At 44.0% G+C, this 17,319-nt stretch overlaps 1 protein-coding gene across 1 annotated transcript in view; it reads left to right on the forward strand.

Moving 5' to 3' along the window:
* Mov10l1 (Mov10 like RNA helicase 1) overlaps positions 1-17,319 on the forward strand; it is a 79,027-nt gene that overhangs the window by 12,189 nt on the left and 49,519 nt on the right. Inside the window, exons 6-13 of the mRNA XM_075962392.1 lie at positions 385-528; positions 1,142-1,368; positions 1,740-1,863; positions 4,057-4,251; positions 9,707-9,821; positions 13,911-14,088; positions 14,367-14,437; positions 16,637-16,728. Of these exons, the coding sequence (XP_075818507.1) occupies positions 385-528; positions 1,142-1,368; positions 1,740-1,863; positions 4,057-4,251; positions 9,707-9,821; positions 13,911-14,088; positions 14,367-14,437; positions 16,637-16,728 (1,146 nt within the window). The remainder of the gene's footprint in view (positions 1-384; positions 529-1,141; positions 1,369-1,739; positions 1,864-4,056; positions 4,252-9,706; positions 9,822-13,910; positions 14,089-14,366; positions 14,438-16,636; positions 16,729-17,319) is intronic.

Consider the following 17,319-nt stretch of genomic DNA (forward strand, 5'->3'; position numbering starts at 1 on the left):
TGCTAAGTATGCAGTCCTGTAATTAAAAGCAAAGAAAAATATTCCACATACAAGTTGTGGAGATCTCTGAATGCAAGGCCCTGTGTGCCTCCTCTTCTCCTCCCAACATCCATCCACTGTAGGCTTTGAGGCAATGGAGAACAGAAATCTCAGCACTGTAACCTCTATGGGAATAGGTCAGATGCCACCTGATTCACCCCTTGCTGTTAGCCTTTGAGGGACTTGTGATGCTCTTTTAGAAATTGTGGGACTTGTGGACTCCCTGACTGGCCCCTCTGTCATCTTATCAGGCAGTTGGTCTCCAGGGAGGTGGGAGGAAGGTGAGGAAGAGGCAGTCATGCTGCAGAGAGGCTCAGCACCTTGACACTGTTGGGTGTTCTTTAGAGACCCTGCCGCTGTTGCTGAGGCCCCTCAAGAGCCCTATGGAGCCCTCTTACTGAAAAACAAAGGTGATATTGAAGTTACGAGAACGACCAACTTTGGAACATTGAAGGAGGGAGAAAGCAAGGCAATGGTGATCTGGATAGAGTAAGTATGCCCTGCCCTGGAGATTCAGGTATAAGGAGGGGGTACAAGCTGCTTTTAAACTGTGATTTAAGGTATCTGTAGAAACTGTATGGTGCCTTTTATTTTTTTCCTCTGAAAGTCTATAAAAATCTCACTCCTTGGCCTAGTGAGTTGCCTCTCTGGGTAAAGGCACTTGCTGTACATGCCGAGAAACCTAAATTCAGGCCTCCAAACCCATGTAAAGGAAGAAACAAAGAACTGATTCCCTTGAGTTACTCTCTGACTTCTGCAAGCACACCCTGAGACACATGCCCACACATGTATTAGGATGAGTGAATGATTGAATGAATGAATGAATGAATATTTAAAAAAAATTCACCTCAAGGCGGTATGGTGACTCATGCCTACAACACCAGCACTGGGGAGGTAGAGGCAGGAGAATTATTGCAAGTTGAAGGCTGGTCTGCCTAACAAGACTATATTACCCTCTCCATAGACTTTGCCCTAAAATGTCCCTCAAACACGGTGAAGATGTTTGCAGCACCCTTCACTGTGTTGAATTGTGTGGTTTTAGTTGACTGGAATGTCTCAGCTCTGAAGTCCTGACAGTCCATGGTCTTTTTCTTTTTTTCAGGAATAAAGGAGAGATTTCTCAAGACCTCGTCAGTTGCAGACTGGCTGGCTGGGATAAAGCTCAACAGTTTAGATTTGAGGCACAAGGCAGAGAACAGACCTGCTCAGGGGAGGCTGCTGTTTCTGTTCCTGAGGGTGAAAATGTTAGTTCAATGAATCATCATAGAGAAAACAGAACTGATGAGATCCCAGAGAGCAATCCGGTGAACAACACAGAAAACTCTCCAGGTAAATGGGGCAGCTGCTGCCCCATAAGGTCCAGGAATTGAGCTGGCCTTGTGGCCCACTCGTCTGAACTCTTTAATCTGGGTACTTGTGCTCCTCCGGTCTTGGGGCTGAGAGAGGGATGGAAACAGCTTGACACAGACCAGCATGTGCCTTAGGAGATGGCCAGTTCCAGAGACCTCTCCCTAGTCCTGGCTGGTCTTACGGGTACATCCTCTTCACCTGCTTCTCTGTTCTGTTAGCCACCTGCAAAAGAGTGTGTGTGTGTGTGTGTGTGTGTGTGTGTGTGTGTGTGTGTGTGTGTGTGTGTGTGAACACTGTTAGGAAGAAGTTACCTTTATCCACTAATTATTGGTTTAAATGTCATTCCCCAGATGATTGTGCTTGTGAAGAAGAAAGTAGAGAAAAAGGAAACACATCAAAGAAACAGGAGTCTGAGCCTGGGGGCCTCATTCCTCCAGGGGAGAAAGTTTCCATTGTGGTCGTATGTGATGCCAAGTATGTGCTTGGAGCTGGGAAGGGCTTCCTGTGGGGTACTAGTGCATGTTTCTCTCTTGGATCATCTGTGATGCTTATGTATTTTTTTTCTTCGAGACAGGTTTTCTCTGTGTAGCACTGGATGTCCTGGAGCTCACTCTGTAGCCCAGCCTCTTGAACTCACAGAGCTCTGCCTGCCTCTGCTTTCCTAGTGCTGAGATTAAGGGTGTGTGCCGCAGCCGCCTGGCTATGTTGTATGTTTTTTAAGCATGTATTCCTGTCTCTGATGGAACCAAATACATAGACAAAAATTGATTCGGAAACTGTCCACCTAGAATAGGACCCACAGTCATCTTCAGCAGACAGCCTGACTCACTCTTTCCAGAGAAAGTAGTATTCATGACCCATTTGAATGTGAGCTCCCTCGCTGCTTTTGAGTCCTTCTGATGGTAGCCATCTTGAGCCCATTTTCACTGTGTCCTGGTGTCCCCAAGATCTCAGTCCATCTACATCCGTCTTCTTATCCTCTGGGCATCTTGTCAAGACACTATGGTGAACGAGAGGTGGAGGGGAAAGACAGGCACAGCCCAGACTAGAAAGTCACTATCTCCATCCTGCCTGTTCACCTGGTTGGCTGTGACCAGGTAGCATTCCCTAGCCTTTCGCTCACCTCTCCTCTCCTGTTCTCTCTCCTCATGTGCCGTTCTGGCTGCTCAAAGCGTGTAGTCACCAAGGTTGACATTTGGGTACAGGCTTCCTTCCCATCAACAGTCATTTAAATATTTTTGATCCGACTGCCTTACTTCAAACCCATCAGATTGTTAGGTGAGTCACCCATGTAAAATGAGACAGCTTAACTGAGTTTTAACATAGCAGGAGTAATTAGGTAGAGAAAAATAGTTATGAGCAGAGGTGTGCATGTCACAGCTGGGAGTGAGCAGTCAAGAACAGTGCTGTGCGCGTCACGTGATTAGAAGTCTTAATGAATTTGCGAATGCTGAAAATGTTTTCCCTGTCAACTTTCAGAATTACAGAAAGGATTGTTTTAGTGCCTAGATTTATCTTGATGTATTAGTTACTTTGTCTGTTGCCCTGATAAAATACTGGAAAAACCGATGACTTAGGGAATAAACAGTTCATTTGGTCTCACAGTTCTAAGTTATAATCCAGCAGGATGTGGTGCAGCCTTTGATCCCAGTACTCGGGAGGCAGAGGTAAGCGGATCTCTGTGAGTTCAAGAGCAGCCTGGTCTACAGAGTGAGTTCCAGGATAGCCAAGGCTATACAGAGAAACCTTGTCTCAAACAAAACAAAACGATAGAGTATATTCTGTCATGCCAACAGCAGGAGCTTTTGGCAGTATAGCCCAGTGCTCTCCTATTTGAAGACCTCTCTGTCAAACAAATAAGTCCATTATCTTTAAATTTAGTTTTATTCAAGTTATCGGGATAGAGGCAGAAGGAGGTCATATTCTTAGCCAAACTTATCACACAAATGACCTTAAGCCCAAATCCTATTGGAGGATCTTTGTTGTACTTCAAAATCTCCATCAGCCCTGCCTCCATGTTTTTGTCTGCATTTTTGTCTTCCACCCACCTGAATGGCCCATGAAGCTCTGCTTCCAGCGTGCTAGGGATTTTCTAGCCATAAGTATCAGACTCTTCCACAGTCCAGCCACAAACATTTCTGAAGGCCAAAAAACCACATGTTTGGACTTAACACAGCATTGGCCCACTTCTCACCACCAGTTTTCTATATTAGCTTCTTTTCCTGTTGTTACGATAAAAATGTCCCAATGAAAGCAACCTACAGGAAATACGGTTTGCTTTGGTTCACAGTCCACCGTGGCAGACATTCCATTGCACTTAGTCGGAGAGCTGTGATGCCTGTGCTCAGCTTGCTTCTCCTTCTCACTTGGTTCAGAATCTCACCCAGGAAATGGAGACAAAATCAGCAAGTTCTCCTGCCTTCTCAATCTAACCAAGAATAACATGCAGAGCCCCAGCTCCCTAGTCATGATAGACCTTCGCACTTGGGAAATACTACATTTCTTGTTTTATAAGTAAACTTTTCTATGTAAAATTACTGTGTAAAAAATTACTAAGAAATCAGCATGGCTGTTAGCTTTACAACTTCCTGAAATACTGAAGGAAAAGCAGACTGAATCTACCTCATTCATAAGGAGACTAAATTTCTTTCTTTTTTTTCTTCTAAGAAACCCTGGCCGTTGCAAGGAGCTCCTTCTGCTGTGTTTCTCCAACTTTCTCATTGGGCGACATCTTGAAGTGAATGTCGTAAGTGGTGAGGAGGCGTTAATAGCCGTGCGTGAGCCGTTCTCTTGGAAAAAGCCTAAAGGCCCCCAAACGTTAGTGCCTGCAAAGACTACAGTTGTTGTGACCACACAGAAAAGGTACCATTTGGAGAGCTGTCTGATTTCCTGTCCGTTCTCTGTCCCCTTTCACCTCTTCTCAGCTAAGGAGGTGATAAGGGCAAGGCTGCTCCTGGGGAAGGATGTGTTCCCATGGAGCTAGTAAAAGCAGATCTGTCTGTTCAGGCCAGGCCCGAGCACCCCTCGACTCTGCTCTCCGTGGCAGATCTTGAGGCCACTTTGAAGCCAAGATGGTTTGGCTCTTGGCTCGTGCCATCCACTCCCGGGCAGGCCCAGCTCTGACGCCCAGCTGCACCCTCAGCGGCAGATCTGTGCTGTGTCGGCTGGTGTGGCTTTTAGAGCCGTTCCCAGAATTCCAGTGCAGCTTGTACTGGGCCACGAGATTGCTCGGTCACAGGAAGCCTTTTGGAAGACCTGCTATCATTTAAGATTGAAGTCTGACTTGAGCATAGGAAGTTTGTGGACAACCTTGTTTCTGCCTGGGTTGGGTCCCAGGTCCATTTGCTCATGTCTGAAGTAAACAAAGCATAAAACTTTCAAGAAACACATTTCTTCTAAGTTTGGTCCCCCAAAATGGGGCCTGCACGTGTAAGGGTATTAGATGGCTTTGTCCCGGTACTGGGTGTGAGGCAGGGCTGCCCACAGCCCATCAGAGCAAGACGACTATTTCTGTAATCCTAGAAAATTCTGGAGTTCAGATCATGTTAACCCAGTAACAGTCTAAGACAAAGGATGATAGAGTTCTACCAAACTATAGACTGAAGGAGACTGTGTTAGCAGACAGTGTTGTGGGGTTGCTGCACTTGTTGTTGGCCATTGTTTGGAAGGCAGCTGTGGACACCATGCTTCTTCAGACCATTGTTTGAATCACAGCACTGCAACCAAGATGCTGTGTGGCCTTGGGGAAGTTTCTTGACCTCTCTGTGCCTTTACTTCATTTGTAAGTGATAGTCTCTACCTCATTTGGTTTGAGGCATAAATGGTATAGAGCTCACAAAATGTAGAGTTTTCTGGCACAGAGCAGTAGTAAGTGCTGATGGATCTTGCTCACTTCCAGGGTGTGCCTAGGGTTGGTGTTGGTTATGAGAGCAGATACTCTAGCTCTACACCCTGTCCAGTTAGAGTTGCCTCAAAGAAAGCTAATATATAGACCAAGTACAAGTGTTCTGAGACCTTCCTGGCTGTTTCCAGGGAGGATTAGCATATCCACGAATGAGAGCTCCTCTAGAGCCGTGGTTCTCAGCCTTCCTAATGCTGCAGCCCTTTAATACAGTTCCAACGTTGTGGGGACCCCAACCATAAAACTATTCTGTTGCTACTTGGTAACTAATTTTGCTACTGTTATGAGTTGTAATGTAAATATCTGTGGGGTTTTTTTTCTTTTTCTTTTCCTTTTTGGTGTTTTTTTGCCTGTGTGAGGATGTTGGATCCTGGAATTACAAGTAGTTGTGATTGCCATGTGGGTGCTGGGAATTGAACCCAGGTCCTCAGGAATAGCAGTCAGTGCTCTTAACCGCTGCACCATCTCTCCTTCCCCCAGTATCTGTGATTTCTAATAGTTTTAGGCAACCCCTAAGATTCTTTCCATCTGTGAAGGAGTTTCAGCCCACAGGTTGAGAACCAGTGCTCTAGAATACGGTCACTGGTGTCCTGGCCGTCTGGGTGATGGTGAGCGCTCACTCCCAGCTGCTGTCTCGTGCCTGCGTGGTGACTCCCAGGGTCGGTCATGCTCCTCTTGGGTAGCTACATGTATTGCAGCAGACTGCTTTAAATTTTTATTGTTATTGCTTGTTTTTTTTGAGACAGGGTTTCTCTGTGAAACAGTCCTGGCTGTCCTGGAACTCACTCTGTAGACCAGACTGGCCTCAAACTCAGAGATCCACCTGCCTCTGCCTCCTTGAGTGCTGGGATTAAAGGTGTGGGCTACCACATCCATCTTTCTTTAGTTTTTTTAAAATATGTATACAAAATAATGGGTTTCTTCATGATATGTTTAGACATATAGATAATTGTACCTTGATGACACCTGCCTGCCTCTCCTCCATCTTTGCCCCTCTCCTCCAGTAGTCTGCCTCTACTTCCACACGTCTGTTTCTTTCCTTCTCCCATTAGCCCTTTCCCACACAGTCTCCCTTCCACTTCACGCAGGGTATGTCTTCACATAGGAGAGGAAATTACAGGAGAGAAATTTGACCCTTTTTTAAGCTGCTTTACTTGCTTGCTCGTTCACTCTTTCCCTTCCTCCCTCCCTCCCTTTCTTTTTTTCTTAAGATGGTGGTCTCCAGTTCATCCAGTTCAGCACATAACCGTTTTCCTTTTTTATGCCTGAATAAAATTCTTGTATGAATGTATCACACTCTGCCTTCAGCTGCTGCTGGATAAATGGCTGATCCGATATCTTAGCTGTTGAGGACAGTGAAGCAAATAAACATGAATGTAAAAGTGTCTGTGCTGTGCTCTTTTGGAATCCTCAGACACTGACCTGGGAGTTAATCTGTGGAGGTTCTGGTGTCAGTTTGTGAGGAACCTCTGCACTGACCTCCTTGGTGGTGGTTCCACCTCACAGTCCCGCAGCGGTGCAGGCCCACATCTCACTGGCTCCGTCCATCCTCTGCTGAGTCTGTGGCCAATTTAGGTATCATTTTTCATGTTCATTAGCCATTTGGATTTCTTTTGAGAACTGTCTAATTCATTTGCCCAAATATTGGCTGGATGGTTTGGGTTTTTGTTTTGTTGTTATTTTTATGGCTGGTATTTGAGGTTTTGTAATAGATCCTAGATTTTAATTCCTTGTCAGTTGGTAGAACTTTACAGGCTGCCCCTTCCCTTTGAATTCCATGTAGTTCTGTCCAGCATTGCTGCTGTTTTCTGGGTGTGGTTGTCACAGGCGCAGGAAACCTTGCCAGAGCCTAAGTCTTGAAATGCAGTTTCAGAGTTGTGGTTCTTACAACTCTTATAAAAAAAAACATTTAATTGACTTGCTTACAGTTGTAGAGGTTCAGTCATTATCATCGTGACAGGTAGTGTAACGATGTGCAGGCAGACATGGTACTGGAGCTGAGAGTCCTACATTTTGCAGACAATGTCATACAGAGTGGTACCCTGAGCATAAGAAACCTCAAAGCCCACCTCCAGTGACACACTTCCTCCAACAAGGCCAGTTCCACTCCAACACTTCCTAATAGTGCTGCTCCCTCTGAGGTTATAAATTACCACAGGGTCTTGATCCGTTTTGAAGTGATTTTTAGAAAACAGGAGGTGGAGATCTGTTTCATTCTTCATTTACATGATTTATCAGGGACTGTCGTTTCTCCACTGTTTTTTATACCATTGTTGAAAACCCATGGTTGTAGCTGTATGAGTTCATTTCTGGCTTCTCCCTTCTATTCCATCGTTCTATGTGAGCAGAACTCTTTTGTGTTTGTTTTTGTCTTTGAGACAGGGTCTCACTGTGTAACTCTGGCTACCACAGAAGTTACTATGTAGACCAGGCTGGTCTCAAACTCACAGAGCAGCTTGTGTACAGGTGTGCTAATTGTCTTAGTCCCTCCATATCTCAATACTTTTTGCAGCTAGTTATTAGCGGTTACTAGGTGTCCTGCTTTCCAGATGTCCATTTGCCTGAGTACCCTGCAGCTGCAGAGGTGAGCACAGTCCTGAGTTGCAACAGCAGCAGCAGCAGCAGCTTTCAGTACTGTTGGGTGCCCTGCAGTAGACTGCAGCATTTTTACCCAGAGTCTCACAATCAGACCTCCTGCAGAGTTCTTGAAGGAACCCTCTGTACAGGAAGTGACGATGAAGCTGAGAGAGGGAGAGTTCACCTCTGTTCCCTTCACTTGGACAAACGGCATCAGAGTTGAAGGAGCCCTGGGACTGAGATCTCTGTCCTGTCCTCACTTCTTCCCATGTTTTCTGTCTTCTCTGTTACTCTGGTTTTTTGCCTTACTGTATACGAAATTGCTGTGAATTTGAATGTAACTTACTAGATGAAGGCAGAAAATTAAATTTCTCCAGAGAAGCATGGCACCAAGAACCAGCAAAACAGTTGAAGCAGATTCCACACAGGGCAGCTTTTACCAAGTGTGGTCTCTGTCACCCTCCCTCCCTCCCTTTCTTTGGAAATTCACTTTCTTTTTTTAATAATTTATTTTTATTTTATGTGCATTGGTGTTTTGCTTGAATTTATGTCTGTGTTAAGGTGTCAGGTCCCCTGGAACTGGAGTTACAGACAGTTGTGAGCTGCCATGTAGAGGCTGGAAATTGAGCCTGGGTCCTCTGGAAGAGCAGACAGTGCTCTTCACAATGGAGCCGTCTCTCCGTCCCTCCGCATATCTTCTTCCTGGTGATGTGTCAGTATCATTTCTGGTACTCATGTCCTCACTGAAATTGCAGTAAGAAGAGCTTAGCTACTGAGGAAGTTAAACGCATTGTCTTCGAGCTTCATGGTTTGAGCAGGCCCCTGGGACTTTTCCAGTCTGGTTCCCCCAGCTTGGACAGCTCTGCCTGGCTTCTGCTGCAGACTGGAGTGCCAGACTAGAACTTGTATGGGGACACACTGTGAACCCAGTGTGACATCAGGTGTTTCCATGAACTCTAGCCTTCTGAAACAGGACAGGGTATGCCTCATACTGGTTGAACATTTTTAACCCAAAACCCAAAGTCTTCTGAAATCTGAAAATGTCTGAATGTTGACATGACCTACAAATTTCAGATTTTGTTACATTTTAGAAATTCTATGACTGATAAAATCTCTATAAATATTGCAGAGTAAAAAATAATGGGGTAGAAGTATAGCTCAGTGGTAAAGTGCCTAGCAAATAAATGTGAGACCTGGGGAGACAAAAATCTAGAAAATGTGCAACATCTCTGGACCCATACACTACAGATAAGAGATACTCATAAATATAAAAGTCTGGACTGAGAATTACATGTATAGTTCAGTCAGTACTTGCTGTGTAGCCATGAGAAACTGAGTTCAGTCTCCAGACCCATAAAAAAGCAAGTCACTATGGTACTCCATGTTGTAGTCCCACCCCTGGGGAGGTGGACAGGCAGCTCCTGGGGCTTGCTGGCTGGCCTCGCCTAATCAGGTAATCCTAGGCCAACCAGAGACCCTGTTTAAAAGTCAAGGATGAGGGCTGGAGAGATGGCTCAGTGGCTAAGAGCACTGTCTGCTCTTCCAGAGGTTGTGAGTTCAATTCCCAGCAACCACATGGTGGCTCCAAACCATCTGTAATGAGATCTGGATTCCTCCTCTGGCATGTGGGTATACATGGAGGCAGAAAGTTGTATATATAATAAATAAATATATCTTTAAAAATAATAAAAAAATAAAAAGAAAGAAAAAAAAGTCAAGGACAATACACCTGATGACCACCATCTACAGTTGTCCTCTGGCCTCTGTACATGTGTATGCACACACACACTATACACACATAATATAATTGTTTTTGATTTAACATTTTTTTCTTTTAAGGAATTCAAGGCGACAACTTCCAAGTTTTCTTCCACAGTATCCAATACCAGATAGGCTAAAAAAATGTGTGGAACAGAAAATTGACATCCTGACTTTCCAGCCACTTCTTGCAGAGGTAGGAATACATCTGAGAGCTGTGGGATATTAACCACTAAGGCACCATTCCAAAAAAGTAGGGTGAGTCGTTGGATTCAGATCTCCTGTCAGTAATTTACACCATAAGTAACTAGGAATTTCAGGATGACACAAGAATCACCTTCACGTATGACCTGGTGTTCAAGAGTTCTCAGGAAGAGGAGTGGGAATGGGAGAGCCAAGCCAGCCTTCTACTCTGCAAGGTGGTCTACTATGGTCTACCTTGATCTACTGTGCCAGTGATGGGAAACTTGCCACACTTTCCTTACGTAGAGTCTCGGGACACTAAAGGTGGGTGGACAGCACTGGTGCTTGGTGAAGGAGCACTGAGGATCGAGTCTGTAGAAAGACTTATACATGCACCAACTCAGGAAGTTCAGCAGCGAGGCACAGACGTGAGTGACTGGGGTGGAAATGCCGTCAACCCCTCAACATTCCCTTGTGCTCTGCGTTGTCCCTTTGTGGGAATGTTCTTCCCAGGAGAGCAGGCAGGGAAAGAGTTGTGCACTGCTTGCAGGGAAGGTGAAAGACCACCTCTTAGAGTTCAGAAGCTGCGGAGAAGTCTAGAAAATTAAAGTCTGGCATTGGATGGGAAGTCTACTCTGTCCCAGAAAGTACTTGCTATGCAGCTTCTAATAGTTTGAGGAGCATCTACTTGGGAATGTATGGACTGGGGGAGGGGTCTATACAAGCAGAACTTGAGCTTTTCACAGGCTTCTACCTAGATTTCAGATGGAATCTTGGAAAGCTAAGCATTTGTAGCAGCAAGAGGTACATTCCCTGTGAGAAACCTCCGGAGGGCAATGCCTGAAACTTTGAGTGAAGCTGAGAGTGTGACGGAAGGTTTGAGGCTGTCACATGTTATGAATGACAATGTTTTTTACTGTACAGACAAAGTTTTCTGCTCTTAAGAAACATAATAGTTAGCTGGGCGGTGGTGGCTCACACCTTTAATCCCAGCACCCAGGGAGGCAGAGGGCAAGTGTATCTCTGTGAGTTCATGGCCAGCCTGGTCTACAGAGTGAGTTCCAGGACAGCTGAGGCTACATTGAGAAACCCTGTCTTGAAAAAAAAAAGGGAAAAGACAAGAAACAAACAATGGCTTAATTATGGGAAGCAAAGTCTTTTTAAAACCTTTTTACCATAGTTTTTAGCAAATATGTATTAAATTATTATCTTTGGATTGTATTATGTCAGAATGTATTTGCTTTTAAATCTTGCTATTTGAGTTGATTACTTTCACTTAAAAATGAGGACTTTCTGAGTAAAGCATTTGCCATGCAACCATGAGGACCTGAGTTAATTTTTCCATCATCCAGTTTAAAACACAAATAAGTCAGGGCAGAGAAGGGAATTCAGAGGCCAGTCAATCTAGCCAAAATGGTGAGCTACAGGTTCAGTGAGTGAATCTGTCTCAAAAAATAAGATGAAAGGGGCTGGAGAGATGCCCTGGCAGTTAGTAGTAGCACTTGTTCCTGTTGCAGAGGACCTGGGTTTGGTTCCCAGCACCCCTATGGGACTCACGGCTTTTTGTAACACCAGTTGTAGATGGCTCTGATGCCCTCTTTGGCCTCTGTGGGCATTGCAAGAATGTGGTATAGGTAAACATTTGTACATAAAAATAATAAGATAGTCAGTGGTGATGTGCACCTTTAATCCCAGCACTTGGAAGGCAGAGAGAGGCAGATCTCTGAATTCGAGGTCATCCTGGTCTGCAGAGTGAGTTCCTGTATAGCCTGGGCTGTTATTCAGAGAAACCCTGTCTCAATAAATAAATAAAACAAATAAATAATAATAATAATAAAACCTAAAAGAGTAATAAGATGCAGAAGTAACTAAAGACATTCTGACATCAGTCTCTGAACACTACATGTACCCAACACAGGTAAGTATACCTACATATACACATGTGCATGGATGCATACACACAAAGTTAAGTGAAGTTTGACTGGGCATTAGAATAGAATTTCTAACTGTTCCTGAAGTGCCTTAAACATAGTTCTGACATTTTAGTGTGTGTATGAAGAGCTTTCCTAGCACTGATGATTTTATACTCACAGTGCTTACTGTCATAGTTGGCTTCAGATGCTAATGTGATGTAATTCAAAGTCACGTGGGAAGAGCTGCTTCCATCAGATTGACTTGTGGGCATTTTTTTTTCTTTTTTAACTTATTTATTTAATGTATAAGGGTGTTTTATCTGCATCTATGTCTGTGCATAGTCTGTGTGCATTGTCAGCAGGGGCCAGAAGAGTGTATTGAATCTTTAGGGACTGAAGTTAACAGATGTGAGCTGCAATGTAGATGCTGAGAATTGAACCCGGGTCCTCTGGAAGAGCAACCAGTTTTCTTAGCCTCTGAACCATCTCTCCAGCCCATGAAGCATTTTCTTTATTGCTAATTGATGTAGAAAGACCCAGCCTTGCCTGCCATCCCTAGGCTGGTAGGCCTGAGCTGTATAAGAAGGGTAGCTGAGCAAGACAGGGGAGCAAACTAGTAAGCTGCATTTCTCTGCTAGTTTCTGCTTAGAGCTCCCACCCTGAGTTCATTTACGTAACTAATTGCTGTAGCAGAGACCTCTAGAAATAAGTAGAAGTGATGAGAATGGGCGTCTTAGGGAAATGGTTTTCAGTTTTTCATCACTATGTATAACTTTTTTTTAATTTTTTTTTTTTTGGATTTTTGAGACAGGGTTTCTGTGTAGCTTTTTGGTTCCTGTCCTGGAACTAGCTCTTGTAGACCAGGCTGGCCTCAAACTCACAGAGATCTGCCTGTACGTATGACTTTTATAGTCATACTTTGTCATGAGAAGATGGTGTACTTGGTCAGATACTTTTTCTGTATCTGGATGATCATGTGCTTTTCTCCATTCTGTTAAACACTTTGCTGTATTTGTTAATTTTCATGGGTTGACTTATTCCTACCTCCTAAGAATAAGACCCCCTCGGCTATAGTATATAATCCTTTTACTATATTATAGCATTGTTTACTAGCATTTTGTAACAATCCTTGTATCAATATTCATAAGAGATACTGGTCTATATTGGAGTGGGAGGTATGGTTAGGTAAGTTCTGTCTGTTTTGTTTTGAGATACAATCTACTTATGTTACCCATGATAGCCTCAAACTCATGAGCTAAAATGATCCTCTTTCTTTAGCCTGCTGGGTAGCCAAGTGAAGTACAGTCTTCTTCTCTCCCACCCTTCTCTCCACCTTCTCTTTCCCTCCCTTTACCCCCTTCTTTTACCTCTCTTTTCCCTTCTTCCTCTTGCCCTTCATCATCTTCCTGCCCATCCCCTCATATCACTGACTCTATGCAGCCCAGGCCAGCCTCAAACTACAATTCTCCTGTCTCCATTTCCTGAGTGATGGAATTATAAGTGTGTACAACATGCTTTTTCTTTCTTTAGAATGAATGTCCTTTTCTGACTTTAATATCAGAGAAACGCTGACCTCTTAGAATGAATTATAAAGTATTCCCTTGGGCTTCTGGAAAAGTTTGAAAAAGATTTCTGCCCATTTTTAAGAATGTTTTTTAGAATTCACTCATGAAACCACCAGGTCCAGGGATTTCTTTTGTTGAAAAAGTTTTTGGTTTCTGATTCCGTTTCCTGAGTAGTTACACTTATATTCTGATTGCATTGTTTCTTTGTGGTATAGTCCTTGTAGCTTTTATGTTTCTAAGAACTTACCATTTCATCTAGATATTTTTACAGTGGTTTCAGATGGGAAGGAAAATGACCCTTGACACTATTTCTAGGCCAATGGAGAGCCTGTCCTCTTTCACAAACATCCATGAAGTTACACTGCCCTTTCCAGAATCAGCTCAGAGACCTGACAGATTAGGGACAACAGAGTTGGCTGAGAGCCCAGACTGTGGTAGTGGGTAGTGGCTTTGGCCAGTGAGGAGCCGGTGTGCTGACCAGTTCATAACCTCTAACCCTGATCATCCTGTCTGGAGTAAATGTCTTGGATATAAGCAGTTTAGACATCTGAACTCTAAGGGTGCTTATTCCCTAGACATAGATGCGGGATGTGCTCACACTGGGTAATTCTTTTTTTTTTCCAGCTTTTGAACATGTCAAACTACAAGGAGAAGTTCTCCACTCTGCTGTGGCTGGAGGAGATCCATGCAGAAATAGAACTGAAAGAGTATAACATGAGTGGCGTTGTCCTGAAGAGGAAGGGGGATCTGCTGGTTCTGGAGGTCCCCGGGCTTGCCGAGAGCAGACCTTCTCTCTATGCAGGTAGATCTCAGTATGGGTTACCTGGGGCCAGGGGAAAGTCATTTTAACTGGCCACGTACTTGGATTATCCCATTTCTGTTCATGAAGTAACATTTACTTAAAAGGAAATGATCTAATGTGTATGCTATACATGTTTCTTTGTTACACATTATCTATCTTTAAGCAACAAATACTAGAAATTTTATATTTTAATTATACTTCATTAAGACTTGATTTCAGAGTGAAATGGGAAATTTATGATTTTGTGTTTAACTCATAGTAATATATTTTTTACCTAGGTGACAAACTGATTTTAAAATCTCAAGAATACAATGGACATGTCATTGAATATATCGGCTATGTCATGGAGGTAAGAGGACACTCCTCAAAGAGTGAAGGTCAGACTGACTCACCCACTCTCACAGAGTACTCCAGTGGCTTTGTCTGTGTTGTTGGAATCTTAAAGACACAGTAAGTGATCTTTGAGTAGATTTATTTGTGGAAAGGGACCTTCCTGTGTAAGAAAGTGTAATTTTCAACTATATAAAACTACTTGTAAGACATGTTTGCATTGAATTAGCTTTGGACACTGTGGGCATGATGTAGAAGAGCCAGTGGGTAGGAGCCTCAGAAGGCTGCACTAGGTAAGTATGGTGCTGAGGCGATCAGGAGGATGCTTTGAGCACAGTAAAGTCAGATGCTTGCTCAGCAAATGCATGCTTCATTCTCAGCATGACTTCCTTTGGTTCTGCCATCAGTTTTCTGGTCAGAACATGGGATAGAATAGGATAGGATAGGATGAACAAGCTGATACAGAAGGCATCCAAAAGGCCCAGATGGTGGTAGAGAAGCCACATCTGAAACACACCATGCTGAAGTCTAGTTTGCCATTTTTCAACCAGCAGGTATAGTCCACCATAGGTCTCTTGGTCTTGAAAAGTTGTGCCGGAGAGTTTGGGGAGAGACAACACAGTGCTGAGCCCTTACTGAGAGCTACCCACTTCGAGCTGACACAGAGGAGGATCTTCCTGCCTAGCCATGTGCTAGATGTCTTAATTAGGTTTTTGTTGTGATAAAACATCAAAACCAGGGCTGGAGAAGTGGCTCAGAGGTTAAGAGCATTGACTGCTCTTCCAAAGGTCCTGAGTTCAATTCCTGGCAACCACATGGTGACTCATAACCATCTATAATGAGATCTGATGCCCTCTTCTGGTATATAGGCAAACAGTGTATAATAAATCTTTTAAAAACACATACACACACACACACACAAACACACAACCAAAAACTAGAGAAATGGTTTTTTGGTTTACAGCTTACAGTTTATCATCAGAGGAAGCCAAAGCATGACTTCAAAGCAGCAGAAGTCATGGAGAAATGCTGCTTATTGACTTCTCATGGGATGCTCAGTCTGACATATCCCCCAGGCAACCTACTCAGGGGTGGCACCACCTTCAGTGGATTGGCCTTCCTGGGTGGATCATTAATCAAGAAAATGACCCACAGACTTCCTGCAGGCCAACCTGAGACGCTCTTAGTCGAGGTCTCCTCTTCTCAGATGACTGGCTGTGTCAGATTGGCATGGAAGGAGCTAGGGCTGCTCCACGTGCAGGGCCCCTCCTTCCTCTGTCTTCAATACTCTGACTGTTCTAATGTTTAAGTTGCCTTGTGCTTCCTTTTATCTCTTCCCATTTCTTCCTTTTATATCTTCTTATTTCATTTGCAGCTTTTCAGCTAGAAGGTAAGATCAGTCTACAGGATCCTAAGCTGGTGAGGATCACGGTCCCTCACTCTTAGTAGTTTGGTTTTAGTATGCTTACTGACCTTAGTTGTAGACTCCCTTTCATGTTTTGTAATCTCTGGGTCACTCAGAAGCCTCTGCTGGGTGGCTTTCAAGGGAAAGGGCCGTGGCAGCGTCTTCTGAGAATGGAAGAACTCTGACTGGCTGTCCCCGTGTTTATTGTGTCACCTCCTGCCCACAGTCTCAGGGTCTGGATTCTCATTGCAGCTTCTGACCTTGCATAGTGTCGGGCCTGGGCCTCGGAAAGCCACAGCCTCAGCCCTGCTTCCGCCTGAGGATGTTTGTGTTCCTTTGCCCCCGAGTGTACCCGAGGTTTCCTTTCTTGCCTTTCAGGAGAAAGTTTGAGGTCTTATTTTATGCAGGATCCAGCTATATTTATCCCGTGTACTACCAGAAAGGGAAAGTCCCAAGTGACCCTTCTGTGGAGGCTTTATCTCTGCAGGACCACCCTGATGACTTGGAGTTGTTCGCAGGTTGATCTCCTTTGAGTCCTCGGCACCATATTGTAGGTGTACTTGGCACAGGGAAAGACTTGGTTAAGTGTTGCTGATGTGAATGGAAACATTGCCCATTTGTGTAGTTTAAGAATGATTTACTCACTTTCAGTTAATTTTGCAGGTACTTAAGATACCAAATTTTGGCTCACATCTATAAAATGATATTTTTATGATGTATTGCCAGATATAGATGCAGGATTGTCCCTGGAAGTCCAGTCTAGTGTGTAGAAGGTGAAACACTCCCTTGTTTATCACTCGCTTGTTTTTTTAGATTCATGAAGAAGATGTAACTCTTAAACTTAATCCAGGATTTGAACAAATGTATAACTTTGAACCTATGGATGTGGAGTTTACATACAATAGGTAAGGTTTTACTAAGTTTAATAAAAATATTTTTTCATTCTCCCAGGGCTATCCTTGAGTTCAAGTCTCCATGAGCATGCAAGAAGAAATGGCTTGTTAGCCTTCCTGTGCTTTGTGAGTGATCTGTGTATTAGGTCCCAAACTTCCCAAAAGGCAACAGCACTGACTGTGGCCCAAAGCGACAATCAGGCCAGCTCAGGCTAGATGCTGAGAGGGAAAACAGAAGGATTACCGGTGGAGAGAAAAAAGTCTGCAGTCAGAGGTCTTCTGAAGCCTGTGATCTCTGCCTGCCAGGAAGAGCTGTTTCGCTTACCTCCCTTGCCACTGGCAAATGGGGCATGTGGTTCTTTATTGTCATAAAACTGTGGTGTAGATCAGAGCCTCTAAGCTCTTCTGTCTTCCAACCTGCAGGCCCCCACATTAGCCTCCCGCTACTCTCTGTCCCTGAGAGAGAGCCATGGCATCTTTGGACTCCTCCAAGTGCCTCTGGCCCTTGTCTCTTCACCACCGAAGATAAACATAAAACCAGCAGTTTTATATTTACAATAAACCTCTTCCCGCCCATGGAAAAGTCCATTTTGTTTTCGCTGC

The sequence above is a fragment of the Microtus pennsylvanicus genome, chromosome 2 (assembly GCF_037038515.1).
Source record: "Microtus pennsylvanicus isolate mMicPen1 chromosome 2, mMicPen1.hap1, whole genome shotgun sequence".
Taxonomy (NCBI): domain Eukaryota; kingdom Metazoa; phylum Chordata; class Mammalia; order Rodentia; family Cricetidae; genus Microtus; species Microtus pennsylvanicus.